The 27,503-nt window shown below is 44.0% G+C and overlaps 3 protein-coding genes across 28 annotated transcripts in view; all 3 read left to right on the forward strand.

Annotated features, from left to right (window-relative positions):
- Positions 1 to 183: 183 nt before the first annotated feature.
- Positions 184 to 1,294, forward strand: LOC108164932 (mitochondrial import inner membrane translocase subunit Tim8). The gene is made up of 2 exons (XM_017300921.2): positions 184 to 549; positions 647 to 1,294. The coding sequence occupies exons 1-2, from the start codon at positions 457 to 459 to the stop codon at positions 812 to 814; spliced, it is 261 nt and encodes an 86-aa protein (XP_017156410.1). The 5' UTR covers positions 184 to 456; the 3' UTR covers positions 815 to 1,294.
- A 1,332-nt stretch (positions 1,295 to 2,626) lies between these two features.
- LOC108155488 (disks large 1 tumor suppressor protein) overlaps positions 2,627 to 27,503 on the forward strand; it is a 47,526-nt gene continuing 22,649 nt past the window's right edge. For 6 of the 26 annotated variants that reach the window (XM_033398283.1, XM_017286325.2, XM_033398295.1 and 3 more), the window contains exons 1-4: positions 9,847 to 10,805; positions 11,016 to 11,147; positions 20,891 to 21,015; positions 21,462 to 21,653. In XM_033398283.1, coding sequence (XP_033254174.1) covers positions 9,890 to 10,805; positions 11,016 to 11,147; positions 20,891 to 21,015; positions 21,462 to 21,653 — 1,365 coding nt within the window. In that variant the 5' untranslated portion in view covers positions 9,847 to 9,889. Of the gene's footprint in view, positions 2,749 to 5,719; positions 5,735 to 7,237; positions 7,956 to 9,845; positions 10,806 to 11,015; positions 11,148 to 20,890; positions 21,016 to 21,461; positions 21,654 to 27,229; positions 27,497 to 27,503 lie in introns of those variants that run through there. The other 20 variants (XM_017286316.2, XM_017286334.2, XM_017286344.2 and 17 more) reach the window with 9 other exon arrangements.
- On the forward strand, positions 13,877 to 16,476 carry LOC108155555. The gene is made up of 3 exons (XM_017286450.2): positions 13,877 to 14,966; positions 15,024 to 15,323; positions 15,381 to 16,476. Exons 1-3 carry the CDS (start codon positions 13,964 to 13,966, stop codon positions 16,061 to 16,063), a joined length of 1,986 nt encoding a protein of 661 aa, XP_017141939.1. The 5' UTR covers positions 13,877 to 13,963; the 3' UTR covers positions 16,064 to 16,476.

The following is a 27,503-nucleotide window of genomic DNA, read 5'->3' on the forward strand; positions in this document are numbered from 1 at the left end:
TTTTTTACATGGTAACAGCACGCTAACTACGCATTGCTTCATATTAACTACATATGTATGTAAGACCGCGGTAAGACTGATAAGATATGCAGTCTGACCCCCCGATATCGACGGCACAGTTTCAAAATATACCAAAAATATACTGAGGATTTATTCTTATTCATATTCGGTTAAAGATTACTAAATAACTAAGATCTGAGGGTCCTGAACACATAATTTTATCCGATTAACGACCCACTTTCCTGCAGGACTGGCGTTAAAGCTGGCGTTTTACAGCACTAATAACGTAGCAGCCTTGGTATTTAACATCTGATCTGCCAACAGCTTGGCAACACATCTGCTGCCATACGACGGAATTTATATAACCTCAAATCCAAAAATTCAATTTTTGTAACAAAACTCTACATTTTGTTCACTGAAAATTCTACGTGAGGCGCCGACAACAATCAAGCCAAGATGTCTGATTTCGAGACCGAATTGACCAGCAACGACAAAGAGCTGCAGGAGTTTCTGATGATGGAAAAACAGAAGGCGCAGGTCAATGCACAGGTATGTTACCACCCACTGGAGCCCCAAGACAAACCGACAGCGGAATGTAATCAAAAATCAAACACAAAATGTGATAAATGGCAATCCAAACCGACAGATACACGAGTTCAACGAGATCTGCTGGGAGAAGTGCATTGGAAAGCCCAGCGCCAAGCTGGACAGCGCCACAGAGACGTGCCTGAGCAACTGCGTGGACCGCTTCATCGATACATCGCTCCTCATCACACAGCGCTTCGCGCAGATTCTGCAGAAGCACGACATGTAAGGCCGGAGGAAGCATCCATTTGGCAGCCGACAGCCGACCCAATGGACAGGACTGTCTCTGTGTTGCGGCTGCTGCACCCAATGTCCTACTGTTAAAACTATTTTTTAAAAATTACCAAGTAAGATTTTTTTTGATGTGTCTTCGGTTGGACGGACCCGCGGACCCATGTACTCCCCTTACAAACCAAGAAAACACACCCTCCCGTTCACCCGGCAATATTCCACAAATTGGACACGCCTCAATGCCTAGACAGCAGCCGGTGCTAATTTTCACCTCTGCCAGCCGCCGTGCCATGCCTGTGGGCCATTGGAGGGACGACGTCGACGACCCACAAAAGCCACCAGTACAACTTCAGTGTTCTATAGCCCCGTATATAATAGCAATATATACATAAATATATGGTTCTGTTGTTGGCTTAAAGTTATTTGGAATGAAAACATAATAAATGCTACCTTTTGACTTGGGGTTTGTGGTACGCTATGTCCAGTTAGAGTTGTTGTATAACGTCGGGGGTAAAAAGTTCGGTTTGCTTTGTGTTCTTTTATTCTAGGGTACAATTCTTATGTTAATCGGAGAGCGAGGTTGTTAGTGGATGTTAGACGCCGATCATGGCCGATCAGAGCACTTGTAGAGCTGCTGCCTCTTCTCGTCCCAGGGGTTGCATTTGGCCAATTTAAAGTGAGGGCCCATATCCAATCCCAACTCCGTCCCATGCTCCGCAGCGGTAATGATCGTGCCGAATGAACGGATGTGCCCCTTGGACTTCACGGCACAGAAAATTCACAGTGAAGCCTATCAATCCATTAATTTACTGACTCTGACAGGGCTGGCGATTTGAACTTTTCTTATCATAAGTTTGCTGCTTACGACACATTAAATCATTGATGCAGATCCTCTATTTGGAAATAACAATCACAAAATCGGATGTGAAGTCGGCTCGAATATTGTAATTTCAAAAAACCCGCCAAATTCGTTCCGTTTGAGCCGAGAGAGAGAGAGGAGGGTTTCTACGCGCTCTTCGGTTTGATCGAACCGGTTGAGCGAACTCGAACCGCAACTCGAAATGTAGTGTAGATGTAGAATGTAGAATTAATTTTCTGCAATATTCCCGAATATTCGAATGTTTGAGTCTGTTCCGTCGCTGCATACGCATTTATTTTAACTCATACAACTGAATGCTGAAAACTATGAAGCCAAAACATACTCGCATTCATATAAACTAGATGCATTGTATGCGTCGCACTCATTCAACTTAATTCAATTCGAATGCATTCTATTGGACCAATGCTTTGAATGGAGCCATGCAGATCTCTAATACATACATACATATGTAGTCAAATTTGAAAGCCCTGAACCGTTACATAGACAAAATCAAAGTAGAGATGGAAGCAAAAGATCGATACTGTCGATAGTGTCCTCGATGGTTTGACAACTCTAACTCAAACACTTCATCGATAAGTGCTCTCTCCTAAGACGAAAAAATGAGTCGTAGTTGTGAATGAGCTATAACAAAGGGTATGGACAACTGGCAAAAACAGCCAAAGAAAATTGCAATTTTCGTACGAACCTCACCTCGCTAGTGAGGACAATAAACAAAGACAAAAGCGGCCAGGTACATAGCGGAAAAGGGGTGGATTCTACCTTGCATGAGTTAGCTTTTCCGGGGGGTTTTGCTGTTGGCCATACCCTCTTTTTCCTCCCATTATGTAGCAAATGTGTAGATACCGCGTAGTTGCCATGTCGTAAGTATCATAGTTGACATTGTATAAATAATTAATTGCATAAATTGTTTCGCGGCGGACGTAAACAACCGTGTGGTTTTGCCGAAATTTTTTTCCTGAATTCAGAAATTTCCGTTGATATCTCCCACAAATATAGCCATATCGATAGTGGAGAAACTCGGAGCCGCGACAACAACAGAGAGCAGAAATAATGTAGGATTTTTCGTAAATTCAGAAAAGTCCGTTGATATATCTATCCCACAAAAATACCGATTTGATATTTATCAGAAAAGGATATATATGTATATCAATATCATTCGATAACATCCCTGCCGCAGGCTCTGTGCCAAACGCATGTCCTTTTGCCTGTGAGTGTTTCTGCAAATAGTAAATAGGGCTCCCAGCGTGCTCTTGTATCCTGTAATCGAATGCTGGAAAATCGGTAAAATTCAAAAGGTCGGTCTACCCCACCTTGATACACGCGCTCCACCGTTTCGAGTCGTCCTCCCAGGATATGTAGAGCGAGACACACACGCACGCAGTATACTGTTTTTAGAGTCGGTGCGTGGTTTTTTTGAATATATGTAATACGCATACATATGTACGTTGTGTGTGTGTTTGTGTGTATGCAATGTCCGTGTGGGTTGTTGTAATTGTAAGGGATGTTGTGCCTGTGCGGCAGCGCAAATATATGTTCTCGTATATAAAAAAAAGAACCAGGAAAATCAAAAAATTACATGCACATGTGTATGTGTGTGTGTGTGTGTGTGTGTGTGTGAAGAGAGAAGGTGACAGTTACACTGCAGTCAGTCGCCGCCAGCAATTTAACGGCAAAACCAGCACAGTGTTCATGTGGTATATGAGAGCTTTATTTTTACACGTGTAGGAGTGTGATTTATGTGGAATTTAGTAGTTAAACTGCAATTGCACGCACACATGGGTATTCATGTTGTGCTGAAGCTGCATCAGTGTCAGTGGAGCGTGTATAATTCAAACGGATTGACAGCAGCATCAGCAGCGGTGAATATGTGAGCGGGGAGGGGAGCGAGCGGTGTTTTTTTTTTTTTTTTTTTGCTTGGTGTGGGTGAGAGGAGATCAATGCTTGAGTGGATGTGGACGTGTGTGTACGTAGGAGGAGCAGACAGACAGATCACCCATCAGTGTGCGTGTCGGGGCAGAGCAGAGCATCGCCAAATTTTTGTATTAAAAATTGTACAATAAAACAAGAGCAGAGCGGTTCTCATTCTCTCTCTCCTCTGTTTTGCATACATTATGTACATATGTATATATATTTATATGTATGTACATATGTATTATTCAGTTTCATCTTTTTTGTGGCCTGGTCTATAAATAACACTAATACTAAGTAATGTAGCGTTCTGGCGTGCGCGCGGTACGAGGCGGCAAAGGCATAATTATGCTCGCTATGTCTGTCTCTCTCCTGGCCCTCTACTCCCTTCAATAATTAATTACGTGTATCTGAGGCAAAGGCTTACGTACACACTTACGCTTACGGTTACGGTTCGACCCAATTTCGGGTTTTAACGAAACGGTCGGATGGACGGACAGTGGAAACACCAGCACCGCCACCACCACAGATAACGACCAAGCCACGCGACATGTCAAGGTCAGGAGGCGGAAATTCGAACGTCAATCCGTGTAACGAATAATAGACATATATGTGTGCGTGAGTATGTTTGATTATTGCATATGGGCTGCTGCTGTCCTGCAAGTGTGAAGCATACTTTTCTGCGCCCGCACCTGCATCTCCCGCAGCACACGTGTATTTTTTTGTGGGTGTGAGTGCGCAAACCATACAAATAGGCAATACACACACACAAACACACACCACACGGACACATTTAATTATACGTCCTGTTTTCCGTTCTGATGTCTAAATAAAAGAGCTCCCAAAACACATTAAAAATAGCAAACAAATGACGCACATACATAAGTACGTACATAATGTATGGAAATTTACATACATACATACATACGTATGTACACAATGAAACGGTAGTTCATTTATGATTTATAGCATTGCCGGAGGATAATAATAATAATAACCGTAATAACCGGTACGGACCGTAATGCCTCAAAAGGTGATTGAACTTTACCGTTGCCATCGTCGTTACTCTACTTCTTATTCTTGTTATTGCACGCTGTCCTGTTCCCTCATTCGTGGCATCTCTTTGGACTCTTTTGACTCTCTCTCTCTCTCTCTCTGCGTCTCTCTCTGTGTCTCTCTTTCTCTCGCTGCTAGCTCTTGATAGCCACAGTGCCTGCCGTGTGTATATTGACCTCACTGGCGGCTCGATTGTTTTAAGTAATATGCGTCACAATATTAATCAAAGTGACTTTGTCCCTGTCGGGGATTGCGTGTTTGTGTGTGTTTCTCAGTGTGTGTGTGTGTGTGTATTGGCGTTAGTGCTTTTACTAGTGCTTGTGAGCCAGCTAATAATGAAGCTAAAATACATTAGCCAAGGCAAGGTTTCCCTCCCTACCCTCTCAAACTGTCTTGTCCATCAACTCTAATACAGGAGGAGCAGGCATCCATTAAACTCACACACAAACACACGCGGGAGCGCACACATGCAACGCTAATTGTAATGTCCGTATGATACTCACTTAGTACTTTACTCGGAGTGCGAAAAAAAGATTTGCATATTTCCACCTTGTAAAAACTACACTTCCTCAAAGCTTGAAGAATTTTCCAATTTCTAAATTTAAACTTATGTAACTCTCAGTGAATTGTTACCTCACGTAAACACGTATAGATTGGATACCATTACATCTATGTCAGTGGTTCTTAAAACTTTTTGAATGAAATATTTCAGTTAGCATTCCATGGGTTAAGAAGTTATTTGCTCTGCAAAAGAAAACCTATAGTCATATATCCATTCGGTCAATATTGTAAAGCAAGTGTCATACAGGCCTTTGGGCAAACAAACGACGACCGACCGAGAATAACTGTTCGTTTGCTCGCTCTCTCGTGAGAGAGACCACCGACAAAGAGAGCGGAAAGAAGCAGCTGAGCAGCAGCAGAAGCAGAAGCAGAAAAAGCAGAAGCTAGAGCAAAGCACCGTTGCTTCAGTCATTTTTTTCGGTGAGGGGGCGAGGGTGTGAGCTTTGAGCATTTGAGGAGCGTGTGTGAAGGAGCGGTGTCTGCGACGTGTGATTGCACCTGTGCATGTAACAAGTAACGGTGCCATCAAACGTGCTTGTGAAATGTTGAATTTTCTGCCCAAAACGTGAACATGACATTTTCAAATTTCCGTCCAAACAAATGTGCAATTTTGTGTGTTTCATCTCCTGTATGAAAATGAGTGAAATACATACATACATAGATTATTTAGAGCAGCCAAAACAGGAAAAAACACACACACACATCCATATACATACATACATACATATATATGTAAAATCGGAGCAAAACGAAAATAATAAAATATAAGAAAAAGCAAGCAAAACGAAACGCAAATAAAATAAAACAAAAAACCAAAGCCATAAACAACTACAAAACCAAAACCAAGCAAAACGAATACAAATAAAAGCCAAAAGCACAACAATAGCCGCCGCCGTGAAACGATCTCGCGCGGACAAACAAAATATTTTTTTTTGGTTCGGGACGACCGAGAATTTCGACATCGACGCGACATGTTCTCAAAATATGAGTGCTCCCTGCTGCCCAACCCGAAATCCCAGACCCCCCCCCCTGGTTCCTCTGTTTCTCCCCTGTCTAAATAAATACAAAATACAGTTTGCGCTGTCGCCACCAGCGCCAGCGTCGTCGTCGTTGTCGTCGAGACAAATGCAATCGGAAGCGCATTAAATTGCATTTGTATGGGTGTGCCACTGCCACCGCCAGTGTGTGTGTGTGTGTCAGAAATTGCAATTTTTTTTGTATATTTTTTTTTTGTATGATTATACAATCGCCGGTGTGTTCCTGAAGCCTCGCAAAAAGCACAGAAAACAACTTGAAAACCAATTGAAATATTATTGATTGAAAATAAGACTCAAAAACAATCACAAAATCAAATGAAATCTTTTCAGATTTCAATCACATCGAAAGGAATAGCAATCCAAAAGAATATTTTATTATTCCGAACAAATCGCAGACCCTGAAGATTCTCTTTCATTGGAAATCTTTGCCAAATATAGTTTAATTTTTATTAGCGTTTGTTTGCATACAATTTGTTGAGTTTTGCCCCCAAATGCTGGAATATTTCAGAACAAGAACTTTAAGATCTCAAGCCTCAATTGGAATTGAGGATTACTGCTACTCCGACAATTCCAGGAATGTAATTCTAGGCACTCTAGCATTTGCCTATGTATCATATGACTACCATTCTCCCACCCATTCGTGGAAATTTCAAGCTTCCCTTTTCAACAGATTCTCAGTAAACAAAACAATAACAAGAGCCTTTTGTGGTGGCTACGAGTGTCATATTATACAGAATGGGAAGAACAATAATTGGGTTTCATGTTTAATTCGTTTTACTGATGATTTACCAGTTCTACCATCCGCAAAAAGGGGCAATCCTATGTTCTCTCAATAGTAAAATATTGTACAAATCTCAAGCAGAACGAACAGAACAGAAATAGTATATTTAAGTTCTGTCCTCTGAAAGAGTTTTAATTTTTGTTTTTTGTTTTATATAGAAAATACTTAATTAAAAAATAGAATGCCTTTGCCTTTTAGATGGTGACGGAAATGAAGTGAAATCCTCATGCAAAATCAAAGCAAAAATCGAAAAGGAAAGGATCGATCAAATGCATGAGAGTTGAGTGCCTGCCGTCAGAGACGTAGTGTGGTTTTTTGTTGTTGTTGTTGTTGTTTGTGTATTGTTGTACAGTGTAATGGCCAGAAGAGATCTCTGAGAGCGAGAGATAGGGAGCTTATATGTGACAAAGGATTCCCGAAAGAAACCGTGAACGCACACACGCAAAAGATACAAAACCAAACACAACCAAGAACTGAAAGAAATCCACAAAACCCATAGGAAAAAAAAACAAAAAACGACACGGCATATTTTGTACATAAAAACACTACAGCGACTTTCATTCATGGAATGAGCGGTGCGTGCAACACGAAATTAATTCAATAATCGTAAAAAAGAGAGGAATAAGCCATATTAATGTGTATATCTCGATAAGTACCACACTCCACACTCCACATACGACGAATACGATACAACCGAGGAAGGGAAAAGAAAAGATACTCAAAATTACGGTATACGCTATACAGATAACGGCAGCATTGGACTACACTCAAAGCTCCTGCTGCTGCACCACCGCCTCCGCCTCCGCCGCTGCCACAGCCACAGCCACAGCCACAGCCACCACTATCCACAGTCACAGCCATAGCCATAGCAGAAACTGCAACAGCCACAGCCACAGAATGCCAGTGAAAAAGCAAGGTAAGCGAAATGAGGCACCACGAAATGTTGTTGCCGTTTTCCATTTTCCATTTGATGTTCCTGTTTCTCCTTTCGTTTTGCATCCTATCGTATCCATCTGGAGAGCTCCTCTGATGGTTTTCATCATTCCCGGGAATCTCTCTCTCCCTGTCTCTCTGGCGGTCTCTATGAGAGTATTACCTGGAAAGTCTATTCACAGTTTGTGGCAGGCACTCTACCCAAGAGTGAAGATGGGAGGGTTGGGGGTGAGGAACCGTGCAGTAATCCCCTCTTCCATCCGAAAACAAGCTTATGTGGGTTTTGCTACAGAATGTGTGTGTGTGGGAGGGAGGGAGGGGAGTGCGTTTCACTCAAAGTTTTCTACAACAAAAAGGATATACACATGTAGATATAGAAAAGTATGTGGGCATTAGACACGTTTGTTGTACTTTGTAAATATTAGCTTGTGATAATTAGGGTCTTAAAATGACATGTCTATTTTCATAAAAATTAAATGAAAAACATTTCGTAGCATATTTTATTCCCTGATGGCTGGTTTTTCCACCGTTTTAATCGAATTAATTTAGGTTTTTTTTTAGAATCCACTAACCACGCAGACTTGTTAAATAATTAAAGCTTTAAATGCCCTCTTTACGAAAACAACCCAATATTATCATAGTTTCAAGAGCTGTTCCGACAGCTGTTTTTCTCAGCAACTAAAAAGGAATATGTTTTTTAGGCGGCCCCAATTGATTCCCACACCAAACACTCAACCACTCGTTCGAATTCATTCTCCAAATTCTGAGTAAGCACTTGGCTTGGTTTTGGTCCCCCGTCTCGATCGATGTTTTTCTTGGCATCAGATTTCCGATCATTTCCGATCGTTTGTTTACGCGTATTCGAATTTCAGTAAGCAAAAGCATTAAGAAATAGTAAATAAAAAAGACATAAACGGGAAACAGAAAAGTCAATAAGAGTATTCAATTACAATTTCAATGCCTGATAAATGCAATAGTGGAAACGCTCTACATTCAATTGGGAAGACAAGAAAAGTCCCTCTAATAAGACGTCTAGCTTCCATTGCTCCGAGGTTTCTTTTTTCCATAGCCAACCGCAGGCACGAGAACTCAATCACAATACATGACGTGTGCACGACAAGGCACGTTGGTTCTTAAGACTGAAGGCGCCCAAGTGAATGCTGCAAAAGAGAATGCCCAAGAATTGCAAAAACACAAGACCCGTATTGTGGTCGAAAGATCTTTGAAGATTGATTGAAAAGATCATGATCTTATAACTCATATAATGCTCACAGAATCCTCTATCTGGGAAGACACGATAAGACCCTTTATTGAGTCTTATAGATGAGGCTTTGGCTGGACAACGTCTTGGAGTAAAACTATGATTGGATTTGGAATATATTTCGTTTCAGAGAGCAGCAGGCTGCTCTCTTCAAATGTACAGTGAAGGTCAACGGCAGTGTCTGACGCGTGCTGCCACAGATATACAGATACCACTCTATATATGTATCTTATCTATGTAGTAGTAAAAAGTATCTTGTGCATTTTGATTTGTTATAATGTCCGTGTATAATCAAAATTTGTGGGACTCGCGACTATAATAATAAATTATGTGTTTAATTTTTTTTGGCAATGCGACAGATGACAGGCCCAGGCGTAGAAACTTGCTGTAGAAATGACCCCTGACCCTGAAAGGGGCGAGCATAAAGAGAAGAACGAAACTATACTTAAAAACCGAGCAGAGGAGAAGAACTGTGTAAGAAGAGCATTCAGTTGAAAGGGCATACGTAATTTTAGTCAATCTTTATTGATTTATTGGGGCCTATTAGGGTAACACCCATTTGCGGCGGTATATGGGATATTATAAAGCAAAAGACTGGCGGTCGGAACCAGTCCAGTGCGGTGGTTGGACCTGAAGAGAGGTGGCTTTCTTTGAGAATGAATTCGGACACGGACTCGGGCTCCGAGCGCGAGAAGAGCAGCGATCCCAACGAGGGTTTGCTCAGCAGCGACGACAAGACCTTTCACGACGACGACGACGATGATGAGGAGGAGGAGGAGGATTCCTCGCCAGCCGATGATGAGGCAGAGTTGGAGGAGGAGGAGTCCCTGCTGCCAGTGCAGAAGGAGGTGGAGGAGAAACCCACAGCCGCCCCAGTGGTTGTCTTGCTGCAAACTGATGAGGAAGCCATAGAAATTCAAGAACAAATCGATGTCAACTTTGCTGAGCCCTCTTCGGCCAGACCATCATTTGTGAGCGAGGAGGGACCTGCAGTCGTCCAGCAGAGTGCAGAGCCGCAACAGGAACAGGAGCCCCTGAAATGTCCTTCCTCGCTGCGCGACAGTGTACGCGAGTCGATCGAATGCTTCTACTCGGCACAGGATCTCCTCGAGTACGGCCACGTGCTCTCCTCGACAGCCGCCGAGCAACGGACACCGGATGTGGAGTCCGGTTATTTTGAGAAGTCCGAGAGCGATGCCTCGCGGGATGAGTGGGAGGCGGCACCCTCTGCAGGAGCCGCCCGTTCCCGTTTGCTACTGTCCGCCTCCGCATCCGCCTCCTCCTCCAGTCGCAACAGCTCCGAGGGCCTGCGCATGGAGCTGAGACGCTTTCGGGCCATGATCGAGACCCTGGAGCGAGAGAACCTGGCGAAGTCGCAGTCCGAACAGCAGTTGCAGCAGCTTAGTCCCCCCAAGAAGACCAAGCCGAAGCCAAAGCAGCGATCCTCTCATCCCCCGGCAGCGCCTGGAATGCCAGCGGAGCAGCGGGGCTTCTGGTCAACGGTGTTTGGCGAGGCCGGACTGGAGATGGGCCAGAGCCAGGAGGAGGACGAACGTATTGCGGATATACAAAGTATGGGGGATACAGAACAGAAGATCTAATGAAAATTTCTCAGAAAAACTAGGGAATATTTAAGCAACCAAAGAGAAACAGTGGGAAAAAGAATAGCTGTAATTATGGATTGGTTATTGGGATCCCATGACATCTATCTACAGACCTTTTTATTGCCTTTTATTTATATTATACTCAACTCAATTTGTTCACTCTTTGATCACTTTGCAGAAGCTCATCGTGCTCTGGAACTGCTCGAGGACTACCATGCCCGACTCTCCGAGCCGCAGGATCGAGCGCTGCGTATTGCAATCGAACGCGTTATACGCATATTTAAGTCTCGCTTGTTTCAAGCGCTGTTAGGTGAGTAATCAATACCCACCGTCCCCCAAACGATAGTTACGATTGGCTAAGATATGTCTTTGATTGTAAGAGCTATTAGATGATAAGTAGTATAAGAACAGGGGATATGTCTTGGGACATATCCTGCATCAACAAGTATTTTCTATCTATAATCTGGTGCCACATTTGGATTATAATATAAAATACCATTTAAGCATGATTATTCTTTAAAGAATTAAAAGGAAAACAATCCTCCATGTACTATGGCTTATTTAAGTATTGAATTATCGATGAATTGTTCGTGTTTTTTGTTTTTTTACCGTATCAGAAGTTCAATCTCAAGAACTTATCGAACTGGAAGAGGATCCCGTTAGTAGTTGTTCCGGTCTGCCTGCCTATCGTCCAATCGATATTTGTTGTCTCTCATTTCTATTCTTCTTTTGGCTTGAAATTATTTCCACTTGACAGGGAAGGAAAAACAACAACGAAAAACAGCCAGAAGAGAGAGCGATAATATTGCATAGGATTTGGGTCAAACACAGCCCAGGCAGAGCAGAGGAGAGCAGAGGAGAGCAGAGCAGCGCAGTCACGGTCGCAGCTTGTCGCTTGAGTGTGGCGCCCCTCCCACCGTGTTCCCCTTCGGGGGCTGACATTCGTTGCCGGGTATCCATCCATTTTGAGGGGCAGGCAGCCGGCCAGGCCATTGTGTCTGCTCTGTGGGACTCTTTTTTTTTTTCTTGCCTGTTGTATAATTTGCAAAAGTTGCTTCGCTCTCTCTATGTCTGTGCCCTGGTGCCTGTGCTGTGTGTGTGTGTGTCCCATTCAAACCGACAATCATGGCCTTCCCTCTGTACTTTTGCCGTGCCCCCTATACTGTGGCATCATCATCATCATCATCGTCATCATTCTCATGGGGTAACCACACTGTGTGCCGCCGCCGATGCCGATGCCGATGCCAAGGCAGCAGTTGCATAATCCGTTTTGTACCCCATATCTAACATTTCGAGTCGAGTCGAGTCGATTCCTCCACCTCGCGGTGCTTCTTCCTTCTTCCTTCTTTCATCTTACTTTGTTACTGCTTCTGTGACTGTTTCTGCTGCCACTTCTTCTTCAACTATTTGTCACTTTGTTGTTGGTTCTTCTTGTTCTTCGTCTTCGCACTTTGTTGGTGGTCCCTTCATGTGTGTCCTGCTTGTTACACACTCTTTCGTTTATACGGAATAAATAAAAATATATAAAAACTACTTAATCTTTAAAAATTAATAAATATTGGTAAATCCATGATAGCTTTGCTTTTAAAAAAAAATTCCCAATTGAAATTGAATGTTTATTAATTTATTTAACAAAGTATTTTCCTTATGGTGAAATTTATTTAATTTTAAGTGAATTTGTATAATTAAGTTGTTTTTATGATCTTTTTATTTTTTTCTTTTCTTTAGCAAGTGCATTTTTATTTTTATTTTATTACATATTTAAGTGTTTAATAGTTTGTTTTTAATTTTTGTTTACTTTTATATTTTTTATTTTATATGGAGTGGTAAAAACAGGATTTTTTACAATTATACCATCATGAAATGCAACGATTTCAATTTGTACAGAATTGGGGATTAGATTATAATTAAATTATATTTATTTTTATTATATTTGCAAAATGATGCCTTAAAGCAGTGCCTCCGTGTCCAATGAAGTCATCGGACATGCTTCACCTAAACAGGGTACACGAATTTCATGAAATCGTGTTGTCGTATAAACATTGTAACACTTTTTCTGTGCTCTCTGGTCGTACAATGTACACACATTGATGTTTAATGGGGGAGTACTTGAGGGCTGGGAATCGAGTGTCTGTAAAATGGAGCTCCATTAGACTTCTCTAAGATCAGCCAGAAACCCGGAACTTTTCCGTCTCGTTTTTTGTTATATATGCCAGATACAAAAGGCCTGACTGGTCATACGATATACAAGTAATATTGAAGCGAAAATTTGCTTCCTTTCCCGTCGTGAATATGTTGAGAGAACAGGAGCACGCACCCCGAGCGGTTTTCACGTGGGGCTTGCTCCTTTTACTGTCAATCTTCGCCGCAGCAAACGCCGGCCTGCCCAAGGACAAGACGAAGGATGGACAGCAACGGCAGGAGACCGGCCCCTGGAGAAAAATGTCGGGGGACATTGGTGATCGGCGGATGCATACTCAGCGACTCTACGAGGCCTATCTGGATTTGGTGAGGTACGAGGAAGAGGTAAGCGACAGGGACAGCGAGGATGTGGATGAGCCGCTGAATCAATGGAATGTATCTGAGGAACACCATCCCATCGAATACGCTGCTGCGGAAGAGCATACACTGCAGTCCGTGAAGTACTTTGGCCGACTGCCCAGCTCCAAGTCAAAGGAAGAAAGCGAACGGAGCTCCGATGGGAAGGAGTCCGTTGGCATGCTAATACTGAAGAAGAAAACGATGCCCAGTCGATTGGAGTCAGCAGCAAAGGCGGCCCAGCGGAAGTACGAACCGAAACAGAGATACAACGAGGACCTGGCCGAAGGTCCTGTCCCAGCCTCAATCCGATATCCAAAGACAGAGGCAGAGCCAGAGCCAGAGACAGAGCTAGAGGCAGAGCCAGAGGCAGAGGCAGAGGCAGAGAGAGAGACAGAGGCAGAGGCAGAGAGAGAGACAGAGCCAGAGACAGAGCCAGAGACAGAGCCAGAGACAGAGCCAGAGACAGAGCCAGAGACAGAGCCAGAGACAGAGCCAGAGACAGAGACAGAGCCAGAGACAGAGCTAGAGGCAGAGCCTGAGACAGAGGCAGAGACAGAGGCAGAGCCAGAGCCAGGGACTTTAGCGATGCCCGGAATGGGTAGGCTCAGTGCCTTGATCGAATTAGTGAATATTGCTGAGCGACTGGACCAGAGTGATGTGGTAAGCGAGCTCGCGAAGAGCATCAGCGATGAGACGGAGCCACCACTGACCAGCATCAGTGACTGCCTGCTAGCCGACCCATTGAGTGGCCCGTTTGGTCAAGCCACAGACAAGCTTCTCGATCAAGTGGATCCCCAGAGGACCGCCACTACTTTCAGAAGCATCCTGAAAGACTTGAGGAAGCGACGACCGTCCGACCACACGGGAGGCCTCTATGACTACTACCAGAAAATATTCTCCCAGGCGCTCAGCGAACAGTCTCCCGCGACCAGTGAAGGGAATTCCCCCATGGAGTGGAATGAGATGGGCTCATGTCGCTGTGAAAATTCAAAGCCAGCGATGCTGGCAGCTGATCAGGGCCAAATGCAGGCCAAGAAACAGACCAGGCAGAGGGTCGTGGATAAGTTATCCGGAGCTCCGAGGATCCGTCAGTCGAGGATCCGTCAGCTCGTCTGGAACGAGGTGCCACTGATCGAGCCGGGACTGAGCTCAGAGCCCCATAAAATGACAAAGAAAGCGCGTCTGTACAACGAAAATAAAGGACTTAAAGCACGTCCTTCCCCTGCGGAAGATCCTATCCATTTTGTAATCAAACAGTCGTCGTTGTACGGCCTCATCGATGCGTACCAAAGGCAGATGCAGAGCCTAAGGCAGAGCCTGCATTCGAAACATGATTGGTGGAAGGAAGTGATAGATAGAGGCCTGGCACCCGGCTATTCACCATCCAAGCGGTACGCGATCGCAGCTCCCGATGACCCAGTGTCCTTCCCCGAGGAGCTAGCCAATCAAGCTGACATGGCCTCCGAGCCGCAGATCGGGGGGAATTCGATTGACAATATGGCCAGTCAAATGAATATGTCACCCATGGAGCTGTTCCAGCGTATTATGGGTTCGAATATGGGTTCGATTGTGCGTCAGGGACAGGCGGGTAAGTGGTTGCTTGTTTTTAAAAGCTCTGCTCTAGTGTATGATGCTCTCAAAAAAGGACACCAGATCGGCGGTGGCCAGGCAGGGAGTTTAACATTAAATGCATTGCGGAAATCGAAGCTACCACAAGAGACGTTTATAGAGGATCCGCAGCCACAGGAACAGCCCGCACAGGATCCGCCGATCCAGAGGCCATCGAAAACCGATTCGCGTGCACAGGATCCATCCAGTTTAGGGCCAGTGCTGGACAAGATTCTGCAGCGTTTGGACACCCTGCAGGAAAGCAAATGCAGCAACGATACCGGCAACGAAAAGGACCTTGACGATTTGTCCTGTTGTTTTACCGATCCAGCAGATGGTAAGCCATCAGTTCTCTACCGATCGCAATCGCCTTAAGTATCTCTCTCTTGCACAGGTGCACCCTGCGACATAATTGGCTCCTGGGAGTCCCTTGTGCTGGGCGTGCGGATCAACATCCGAGCTCCTAAGAAAAGCAAGAGTGCCGAGGGAGAGAAGAATCCAGCCTGTTATAGCCCCAAGCTGGATATATCTCGCCGAGAGTGCGTGAAGATTAACCCATCCCAGCCGAAGGACAGGGCTGACTCTAAGAAAGAGGAACTCATGCCGTCCGACCAGATGATCAATGTCACCGTGCAGGAGACGGTGCCGCCACGAGCCCATGTGATCGTCGAGAACCTGGACGACTGGGATTTTTCGGGACACACCCTGGGCGTACTGGGGGGACCCGTCTCGCTGGCCTTCCGCAAGGTAAAGTCCAATCTGGTGGGCAACTTTGTCGGCTATTGTCGCACCTGCGGTTGTGTGGACACCATATTTGGATCGTGGACCTTCTGTCAGCCATCTGGAGACTGCCAGGGCATCATGATGTCCCTGGTGGATAGGCGGGATCTCTTGAGGCGCTATAGTCTGGCCGAGCGCATGGAAGCCGAGTCAATGAATTCTCAAAAATCCACTCCCCAGCCACAACTGCAGCAGCAAGAGAGTGTGTGCGACGAATACGCAGAGGCTGTGCGCAGCCACAGAGGGGCCAGGCCACAGAGGAGGAGGAGTGTGAATACACTCTTTGGTAATAATTAACATGGCATTAGCCGGCATCTGACAGCCGACAGCCACAACAGTAGTCTCAGCCACAACAGTAGCCTCAGCCTCAGCCTCAGCCTGAGTATTCCAATCCAATTCCAATGACATAGACGAACATCAACTGCATGAGAAAGCAGCTTGAGGCTTGAGGTAAGCCCCTCCTGCTGCTGCGTACGAGAAAGAGCTGCTTCTGCCCTCTGCCTTCTGTGTATTTTCTATCAAGCCATGTTCGAAGCGGATTAGGGATTGCACAGGCTCTGAGGGGCACCCATTGATATTTACAGTCTCATTGCACCAACTGCATGGAAAAAAAAGCTCTGTTTGCGGTTCGATTTAATCCGAGAAATAGAGGCTTTTCGGAAAGTCAAAAAGTGTTGAATAAATTTTACGATAAGCTCTTTTATTTGTCCTTTACCATACATTTTCTTGTATAACTTGATGTCAAGTGCATGAGAAGGAATGCCGACTCGCTGCAGAACAAGGGGGTTTTCTAATCTGTTTTTCCCTCCTTGAGGAAGCTGATTGAGTGGCCCTGGCACTCGTCGTAATCGAGAAATGAATGCACCTTTGTGTTTAGAACTTAATGTTAAACCTAAATTGAGTAAATTGAGTGCAAGAGTGTTTTGGAATTGTAAGCAATGTGATCCAGACACAAATGCGGCGTCAAGTTTCTCAATTTTAAACTCGAAAATTAGCCAAAAGTGAAGTAGTCAAGGACTTGGCATTCTTTTGGTGACAGGAGACACCCAAACACCCTAGAACACACACCTTTGTAAGGGGAGATGCTTAAAGTTCATGCCACCAATTGACACTCAGAAGAGTGGCAGTGGAAGCCGCAGTAGGAGCCAGAGCCAGAGCCAGAGGCCACTAGGAACAGAAAATGATGAACGAGTGTGTGGGGCTGTGTAGGCGGTTAGCATGTGCTTGCCAAAATCCGAATTTAATTGGCCTAGAATTCGGTTTATCTCTGACTGAGACCTGGGCTCTCCAACACACACACTCCCACACACAACTGGGGCCTGGGTGGGTATCGATTTTCACGAGCCTCCTCCAAGGAGCAGAAGCCAAGCGATGGGGCCACAGGACGAAAGGGAAGGTGGATTGAGTTTCATCATCTGTTGTTGGCCAGAAACAGAACCAGAACCTCCCTGATCCGCCCCACCTTCCTACCTCCCTGCCGGGGGCTATGACATTGGCATTCGGCTGAGAAAAGCAGAAATGTTTGCAATACAAAGCGCCAGCAGCCAGAACAGAGCAGAGCAGGAGAATCCGTAGGAAACATTCCCAAGCAAAAGCATTCGATAACTCATTTTGGGTTCAAGTGGCTCAATCGATTGCATAACCGAAGATACTGGACCCTCCACGGTCTAGAACTTGTACAAAATACTTTGGCAGTAGTTCTGCAGGAAATATGTTTAAAATCCCATTCGAATCTTTGAATCTTTATAGATATCAAATATTGTTTAAGAGTCGTAGAACCCTGCTCTCAATATGCAGCATCTGCTCACTCCACCATTCTCTTCGTTCCACTGATATTCCAGAACGGGGCCTCACAGCAAGTGTGTTCCTCAGTTCCATTAGCATGGAACATGTTTCCAATAAATTCAAACATTTCCTGCTCTGTTCCACCGAATAACTAGCCTGCAGACACCATTACGATAAATATATCCTTGTGGCAGTAGGGGGTCCTGCTCCTGCTCCTGTTCCCGGCACTGTGTCTACACAGACGACGACGACGACGACGACGACCATTTCACTGAGAGTACGATTTCATATATTACGGTGTACGACCGTTTGGAATTCAATGCTCCAATGCTTGTCTTTCTCCGCTCCCATTTTCATTTCCATTCCCGCTCCCACTCCCACTCCCCTTGCCAGATTTTTGTTTTTTTTCTTCCTGGCAAGTGGCGCTGTCGTGAACAGGAAATTAAATGGGCGCCATGGATTTCGTTTCTCCCTGTTTGTTCAGTTTCTGTAAAGTTCAGCCTCGCTTCGGTTCGGTTCGGTTCGGTTCGATTCGATTCATTCCCCCATTTAGGCCACTCGACTGTTTTGTGGAAGCGAAACATATTGGCGTTGGCTGGGTGGAGTGGTGGGGCCCGGTCCTGGTCTCGCTGTCAGTGGCGCTGTCAGTGCCGCCGTCAGTGCGCATTGAAATGTGTGCATTTGAGATGCATTCTGGCAGTTTCCTGATTTCCGCTGCTTGCTTTTGCTACCGCACCAGCGCCTTTTCCATCCAGCGGGGGGCACAGATGAGGAGGGGAAAGAGAGCTTTTCAATAATCAACACAAGCTGGAGATGAGCGCGTGACTATGACACTTGCTTAAGACTGGAAAAAGTATTCTTAGAAAGTATTACTCAGAAGAGAGATCTCTGAAATCGAAGACTATATAAAAAGTTAGAGAAAGAATTTCTTATGGAAATCGTTTAATTTTTAGTTAGTGATTTAATCTTCAAATTGAATACATAAAATCCCTGTTTTAAGGCTCTTTTTGGGGGTTAACCAGAGTCCTTTTGTTGAGAGTCGAGGCACACGTGCCGCGACACTATACTAAAATACTTATAAAACTTGTAGAATACCTATATTAAAGTTCTGAATTTTGCTTGTTATTACATAAAATCGTTCAATATTTCATCAAGATCCATGACAAAGATCTGTATACTCTATTTTAGGGAATCTAAAAGCAGTGGATTTTCCCTATAATAAACGTAACACTTTCCAAACCCCTCTTAAGAAGTGTTTTTTGGTGGTACAACAATTACAGTACATTGCCTCCCAGGACGTTGTAGTATTTAAGACATAAGACACCCTCTAAACCTCTGCTCTAAGCAGCAATCTAGAGTCAAGAACAGTTTCAAGTGAGTGTCACCGCAGACCCCTTCACGCCAAGAGGTGGCGTTGCCTGCACGTCTCGTGGGGGGGTAGCCAAAGCCCCCGTGAGCGTTGCTGTTTATTTATTCATTCGGATGCATTCCACGTTATCCATGCTCCACGCTATCTGTATTCAATGTTTTCAACTTTATTAACCACGCTGCCACTTTGGCCACTCAGTCCAAACCATTGTTGTGGGGTTCGTTCATTGTTTACTCAAGAATCAGGGAATCTGCTGTCGGGTTCTCTGGTTTCGGGCTGTCGGATTGGGGGCTTAAGTGTGGGATAATGGGGATATTCCCTGTCCCTCTATCACTGTCTCTCTCCGCATGGCTTCAGTTTTTAAGTAAAAGGGGATAATCCTTTCCTGAGTTGGCTCCAAACAGACTCCCGAAGCGGATGGATGACTACTGCCAGGAGTTCATCTCTATCAGAGGGTAAGTGACTCAATTAATAGTCGTATTCGAACACAGAAATAACGAAGTTCTTTGCTTACAGAAACTGGGAACATAAAATTGGAATTTACTCATAGAATTGGATGTCCTCTACCCAGAAGAAATGACTCTGCGGCAGGATCATCGGACGCCTCGGGATGAATGGGATCTATCGCCAGCTAATCTTCGTGAAGGAGGCCTACGATGACTACGAGGTGATGCGCAAGACCAACCTCATGGACAAACGATGGATAAGGGAATGCGTCTCTCCAATCCAGAGCCTGGCTCTGCTCCCTGGATCTCTTTAACTGGTCCGTAGACGCCAGTACGACGGTCGTTCAGTGTTCCGCAAACAGAAGACATCCGGCACTGGCCGCGACATCGCAGAACAGCCTCATGACCACCGACGACATTCATCTAGATTTCTAAATTCAAGGCAGCTCCAAAGGTCTTCTGTTGTATGGCTACCATTCGTCAATATGGGATTAAGGATTAACGTCTCAATTGAATGGAAACCCTATTAATAGAGCAGCAAATCGATTGCTCTGCTGAGCGGTGATCCGGCTTCTCTGTCGTGCCACCTACCTTGACCGACTGGGGCATGAGGAAATCATGCACATCGATGCGGTCAACGGTCCAGGACTTGGGCATCTAAGAAACTACATATTTATGCTTTGAAGGCTGTTTAAGTTTTATGAAAAACGAATCATGGAATCATGGAATCTTAATATTTAATAGGAAATGGTTTATATCCCATTGGAAATGGAATCTTACTGACCAATCTTTAAAGTATTATTTAGCCATTAGTTAACAGATTAAATTCGTAAGATTTTATAATGAATGTGAGATGGCGAGTATAGGTAGTGGAAGATTATCTTTGCACTGCCACTGGAGCTCCATTAAAAAGTTGTTGAATAGCTATAAACAGATCGACAAGGACTTCGTCTGACGGTAAAATATATTATGCCCTACAAATCGGGTATTGTTTTGTACATGCTTACCCTGTTTACCGACGAAACGTTAGCTATTCTTGGGACATATTAATTATAAATTCATACAATTCATGACAAGTGCAATTCTATAAATAGATGCACTAAAATATTGTATCTATGTACATGTAATGTATCTATGTAAACCATAGATATATATCTTAGGGATGGCTTTGACAAGCCTTTGAATTCGTGTACAGATTATATCTAGCTAGATATCTACGGATAATTTGTATAGCCCTGATTAAAGGCCATTTGGCTCTTTGAACACCTGGTTTTCGAGCCCTACTAATGATAGAGCAACTCGTTTTCAAGTGTGTAATTTTAAGATACATAGGCAGATCATGTCTCGATGTAAAGATTCTGATATACGGTATGGTATATATGGATATGGTATTTATTCTATCCCATCCACTATTCATCAAATGGATCTTAGTTCAGTTTTAAGATACTAATATACGTATTACATTTAAGATCCAATCTCTTAGATAACTATTTGTTAATTGAGGCTTTGTATTTTTATTTGCAGATATACAAGAATTCTATGAATTGACCTTATTGGATGACTCAAAGAGCATACAGCAAAAGACAGCGGAGACCTTGCAGATAGCAACCAAATGGGAGAAGGATGGCCAGGCCGTTAAGATAGCCGATGTAAGTGCACATAATATTCAGTGGAGAGTACGATGGACTCCAGAACGATATAGAAAGTACATATATATATTGCGCGTGTGTGTTCTTTTTTTGGGCTGGAAGATACATATGTAAATGAGAGAAGGAGTGTACATACATTTGATTTACGTTTACCAAAAAATGCATTCGATTTCAGATTTTCGTTTACCAAATTTCATTGCAAATACGAGTATCATTTCATGAAATTATCTTATGAGTTTTGCATCCATCGGATCGTCATTGGCTATTGCTTTACTATTCGTACTACTACTATATGCTATATCTAACATCTGCTCTGCCATTCAGCTCTCTGCTTTACTCTATACTGTTCTCTGTATATTCTTCTCTTCTTCCACTCCATGCTTACTACTACTTCTACTACTACTACTACTACTACTATTACTATCCTGAAACAACTATTCACACAGTTTATAAAGACAACAACAACAAACCTAAATCGCAATTGTGTCTATGAGTTTACCAACGATGCATCATCCAATCAGACTCTCAATCAATCAGCACTAAATCAAAATCAAATTGTGAATAATATCAATACAAATGCCCAAGCGCATGCCGAGGCCCTCAGCAGAACATTTAAAAATGAATTGGAAGAGATTTTGGTAAGATACATACATACATACTACACCCCCATACCATTATCCATTACCCATTATCCATAACCCATTACACATTACCCATAACCCATTACCATACATATTATCATTCATTATACATACATCCATCCATCATAGATCATAAATCTACAATATCTAAGCGTTGATCATGCTTTTTGTCGGGCTATAAGTCATAGAAAGCACCTAAGAACATTTGTATATACAATCGATTGATATTCAGCTTTTACGCCATTCACATGAAAACATTTAAAACTGAGTTGAGTTCTGAGGAATCGGCCATCTTTATGGATGAGTTTTCGACTCCAAGAGGGGGTTACAATGGAGCTAATATGACACAGTCCAAGCCTTGATTTATTGGAAAAACTTTGGGCATACGAAGCCATGTTTAAATCTAAAAGTTATGATCATCAAAATACGATTAGAACTAGTATACTCTTAGGGTTAACGTAGTACACTTTTTTACTAGCTAGATGTATTAGCAGCTGGGTTCTAGAGTTTTGAGACTAAGTTTACGAAAAGTCTGTTGCGGACTGTGACTGTCTGGTCTGGACTATGAATGCTGATTTAAGTTGATTCTTGCCCTGAAAATACACCTAGAAAGTTGTTGGAAATCTGAAAATCTTCTGCTAATTTCAGCTTTTTCTCTAGGCTGCCATGCGTTAGCATATGTAAGACTTGTTTGAGACTTACTTTAGGCTGCGCCACTGGCTATGAATTATAGATCTACCTTTTACAATTTGTATAGCAATTGGAGACCCAATGGGGATCTAGATTTTTGCAATTTAATTATACTTTTCTGCTACCAGTTCGGTTACACATGTTGCGCGTCATGCAGCAGATCCCCTCGGTTACTTTAAATGCAGTTTGCAGCGCAATTTGCAATTTGTTAATGGGTTAATGGGGGTGGGTTCGGAGCATAACCTACTAGTTTTAATCTTAAACATCGTACTCGTCTTGCTGGATTTGTTACTCTTAAGGCTAACTAGGTCCCCCGCCATATTATCATCGAGAACAGACTCAATTGATTCTAGAGCTAATTGAAATCTCTTGAACATGCCTCGGGGCGGCCCTCAGTCCGAGCCCTAAGAGAGGAGAGGTTGAAGGCGAAGGCGCGCTCGAATAGGAGAAGGAGGAAGGTCCTCCATCCAGCTGAATGTCCGCACTCGAGGTTGTCCATGGATAGGGCTTCAAGTGGCTATGACAACGGTTATCCCCCTTTTATGCCCATCCCCATTCCCATTCCCATTCCCATGGCTATGCACGTGCCAATGATGGTGATGAGCGCCAGCTTAGGCAGCGTCAATCACAAAGTACTCTCTGTTGTGTGATACCCAGCCTCGGCTTTAAGTTAAATACGGGGTGTGTACACACTGGTGGCGCTCCTTGCACTGCTTGCACAAATGAAAAATGCACTGCTTAGCAAGCGATGTAGTAGGTGAAACACTGAAGAGGGAATGCTTTTTCAAACAGGAATATGTTTTCTTTTGTGGTGTCATTTCTTTTGTCTAGTTTCTAGTTCGAAGAGATGCTAGATCCCTTTAAAGGAAGTACATAACGTCTGGAGTTTTTAGATATTTTATTGGTAGGATTATTAAATAATTAATGTGGCATTGTGCTATTTTCAGAAATGGGGATGAGAGGTAGGACGGAGGTACCCTGAAAAAATCGTGTTCCAAAAAATGTATGGACGTTACTCGTCTTACTATCTATATTGTCTTTTCGGAATGTCGAGGTATCTTGTTCGTGGTACAGTTTTTTCGAGTATTGATCACAGATCAGATCATAAATTGTTCAGGACCTCGTATTTCAGACCATATTTTAAGGGGTATCCAGCAGGTCGTTGCCTCTGTGGGCTTTCTGTGCGGCGGCTTACGCTATATGCACCTACACATTAAAAAGCAGACACAAAGGTTCAGATTTACAACCTTTCGCTCTCTCTCTCTCTCCTCGTCCTGGTCCTGGTCCTGGTCACGTCCCACTCATTCGTCTCCCTGCCTTGCCTTGTTTGCTTCCCATCGCGTCCCGGGACATGCGTACTGCACGATAAACGACAGACGACAAACGATGAAACGATGAAACGGCGAAATGTTAGAAATCGGTAAACGGTAAACGGGGCTACCGGTTAAACGGTAGACAGGCAACGCCAGCTGGCGTGGATCTCCGCCCCCACCCCTGCATTTGATGGGAGTGGGTGACCAACCCCGCCTCCTGCATAAGGATGCTGTTATCAGGGGGGTGGGGAACCGGCCTCAACCAATGAACGATTACCCAAGGTTCTGCTGTCGACTTTTTCCATTTTCTCTGCTTTTTTTTCTTGTTCTTCTTCTATATTTTGTGTTTTTGTTGGGTCTTTTGTTTTGCCTGGCGACGCCGACCGAACGGTTGGGGCTTTCGGGTATTTGCGGATGGTGGGGAGGGGTGTCGTCTGGCATACGCCTGGTTGCGGGGTGCCATGATGTGCGATTCGATTCCGATGGCGAATGCGAGGCGAGGCGAGGCGAGACGATGCGAGGCGTGCGATACTTATAGAAGGCAGCAGGCAGGCGGCAGGCGGTAGTAACAGTCGTGCTGTCGACGTGTCGAGTCGTGTTCAACTTTGCATAGCGGCGCGCCTCGTCTGTTGTCTGTCTGTCTGTCCTGTCGCTACGTTTCTACCTTTGGATTCGACTTCTTCGACGGCTTCTTGTTCTTAGCAGAGTTTTTGTATGTGTGTGTGTGTGTGTTGGCCGCCTCTCATGCGGCTTAACCCTTGTGTTGTGGTCGACTATCGCGTGTCTCCCGAACCTTCCACTGCTTGCTCGACGACCTGTTTCTATTCTTCTTTCACTCTCTCTCTCCCTTTTTTTTAGCAGAGCGCACAGAGTGAGAGTGTGTGATGGTGGGCTTCCCCGGCATATGCGTGTCCATCACTCATGTCCGTTCATTCTCCAACTCCTTGTTTTTGGCGCCAAAAAGCAAACATTTTACATAATTTGTAAGACAAAATTTGTACAAAAAGAACAACAACAGCAGTAAGAAAGTGTGCTATGCTAGGGGTAGGGGAAGAATGAGGGGGGGGGGGGAGGAGGGTGGCATTGTTTCAGGCAGGTTTCCAAATATTACGTATACGCGTTGCCCCCCTCCCTCCGACAGTGTCCGGCCTTCCCTCAGGGCACTGCCTGCCGTCTGCCGCCTGCCGCTTGTTCAATATTCTCTTAACTTTTTAGTATGTTTTCCGTTGTATGTTTTGCTTTTGCTTTTGCTTGTTTTCATTAACTCTCCCCGCACTCCCCACCCCCACCACCACTCTTTCAGTTTTCTTCCGAGTTTTTTCATTCATGTCTGACGGACCCGATCCGTCGCCTGGCATTGGAAAACATCGTTAAAGCAACAAGAAACAACAATATATCAATCCATTTATTTTGGCAGCATTGGCTTGCTTTCTTTTTTGGCTACTTTTTGACTTTTCTTCCGTTGTATGTACATACGTCCTCTCCTTTGTTACCTTTACCTTTCCGTTCTCTGCTGTCTTGCCGTCTTTTATTTGAATCTTTCCTGCCAAATACCGTTTGGAATATCCCCAACCATCTGCTTGACCATTTTGCATATGTTGTGGCCTACAATCTCAGGCCCACATCCCCGCCACATGTTGTATTTGTTGGAAGAATGGAAAGACACAGCCTTTCAGTTAGGGGAACATCATTATGATGCACATAGCACATGGATAGTGTGTACAGGTGGAAGGTTTACCTCTTAGAAGTGGATCGCAGTTTTCGGAAACATGAGCCCCTTCATGTGTGATTTGACAGCCTCGTTAGGCCCACAACTATACCAAGAATAGGAAGCTTATCATTTAAAGTAGTTCTTAATCTTTACCAGTTTTAGACACAACTCCCCAACATATACATTCCCCCTTTTTGGTTAGTCTTTTTGGAAAACATTAACGGGATGCAACTAGTCATAGAAGTCCTAGCAAACGCATATTTCTATTTCAAAAGGTATACCAATTTAATGACAATTGAATCTAACATTTATATGCAAATTTGAGTTACAAAAGTCTACAATTAACCTTAAGTGCGATATTTAATCAAATTCTCAACAGAAGTTTGTAAATAAGAGTCCGATTTCAGTTATTGATAATTTTTGTGCATTTTTTAGGTATTTTCATGCGCCTTTCAGTTAAGGGAACATCAGTACAGTCCACAAGAATTTTATTTCAGAAATGGCTATAAAGCTGTTCGAACATTAAGGAAAAGAAAGACCAAAAACTAGTACACTTTAATTCAAATATATTCACCGTTTGCACATGTTTCCTATCTGCTGCCAGATGGTCTTTAGTTAAATCAATTTGTTGAGCAAAACTGATTTTGATTTTGCCCAAAATCCATTAAAAGAGTAATTTTTTGTAAAGAAAGATGGAAAGGGTTCCATTATAATAGCGGAGGAAGGCATGGGATATCAGAGACTGATGTTTTGTTGGGGGTGTAAGGGTGGTACATGTGGCACGGCCAGGGGGAGGGCTAGAAAGGCTGCAACATCTGATCTTTGCCAAAGACAAAAACAATAAAAATAAAAACAAAAAAAATGTCTATTTTGCACTCTGGCGCATAGATGTTTCATCCAACTGTAAACAAAATAGAGCAAAAACAAAAAGATCTCTCTGTAGCAATGGCAGGCCTTGGGAAAATACTACTAGATGTGTGTATGTGTGTGGGTGTTTGTGCGTGTGTGTGGGACAGAGAGAGAGAGAGAACAAGAGCAAGTAATTACTTGGCTGAACAGTGTACACTGGGTCGCAAAAAATTGAAATGGCAAACGAATTTCCATTTGATGTGCGTTCCCTGAGAGTGTGGGTGCGTGAGAAAGGGGACAGCGGCATACACGCACACACATACACATGCACACAGATTCAGATACAGCTACTCGCACGATGAAGATGTCAGGGCGCCTGGGGGCGACCTTCCAATTCGCTTTGAAACATTCCAGCATCATTCCAGGCGCTGTGTATCCTACTTTGTAACTTGTTGCTATCGTTTCCGCCTCCATCCCCCTCCAACCAGCTGCCAGTCACCGAACTTTAACCGGGTGTTTTTGTCATCCCTCTCTTTGAGAGCAGGACTTTTCGGTTGGTTTTGTCACTGAGATTTTTATCTTCCTGTCACATGCAGCGGGCCAAAGAAACTTAGGCAAAGCTGATGGCAGCGGCAGCGTTTAGTATCGTGTATCGTATCTCTCACTGAAGTCAAATAAACTTTCATATGAATCGCTTCTCTTCCTCCCACTGAAAGCAGAGGCCCAACGCTCTCTTCCGCTCGCAGCCCAAGAAGCTAAGCTTTGATCAGAAAAAGCTCTGCTCAAAGCAAACCGAACTCTCTTTCTCCCACAAGCAAAGCAGGACTTTCATGGTTTCTTTTTCTCTCTCTCTCGGCCTTTAGCATCGCTTCTCTTCATTATTTCTTCTGACTGTCTCTCTTAAGAAAACCGAAAAACACACAAAGGGAATTTTGTACAAAATAAAAGCAGGAACCGTTAACCACCGATTTTTGTAGAACACCGTTATTTGCTGAAAGCTAGTGTTAAAAACAAGCAAACAAAAAATGATCGACTGGGTATCGATTGTGCGGCACTCGCGGCGCCGTTTCTCTAATTATATGGGCTCCCGGTCGCCGGTACGCATGCGCCGACGTCGCCGGCAGCAGCTGACGGCAGGGCCGCAGCAGCAGCAGCAGCAACAACCAATGTTGCAGCAACAACAGCAGCAACATCAATCGCGTGCACTGGAAAAGAAAGAGGAGAAAAAGGAGTCTGGGGGTTGCGGTGGGTCGCGGTATGCCTGCTGCTGTGCCAATGTAAGTG

The sequence above is a fragment of the Drosophila miranda genome, chromosome XL, assembly GCF_003369915.1.
Source record: "Drosophila miranda strain MSH22 chromosome XL, D.miranda_PacBio2.1, whole genome shotgun sequence".
Classification (NCBI taxonomy): Eukaryota; Metazoa; Arthropoda; class Insecta; order Diptera; family Drosophilidae; genus Drosophila; species Drosophila miranda.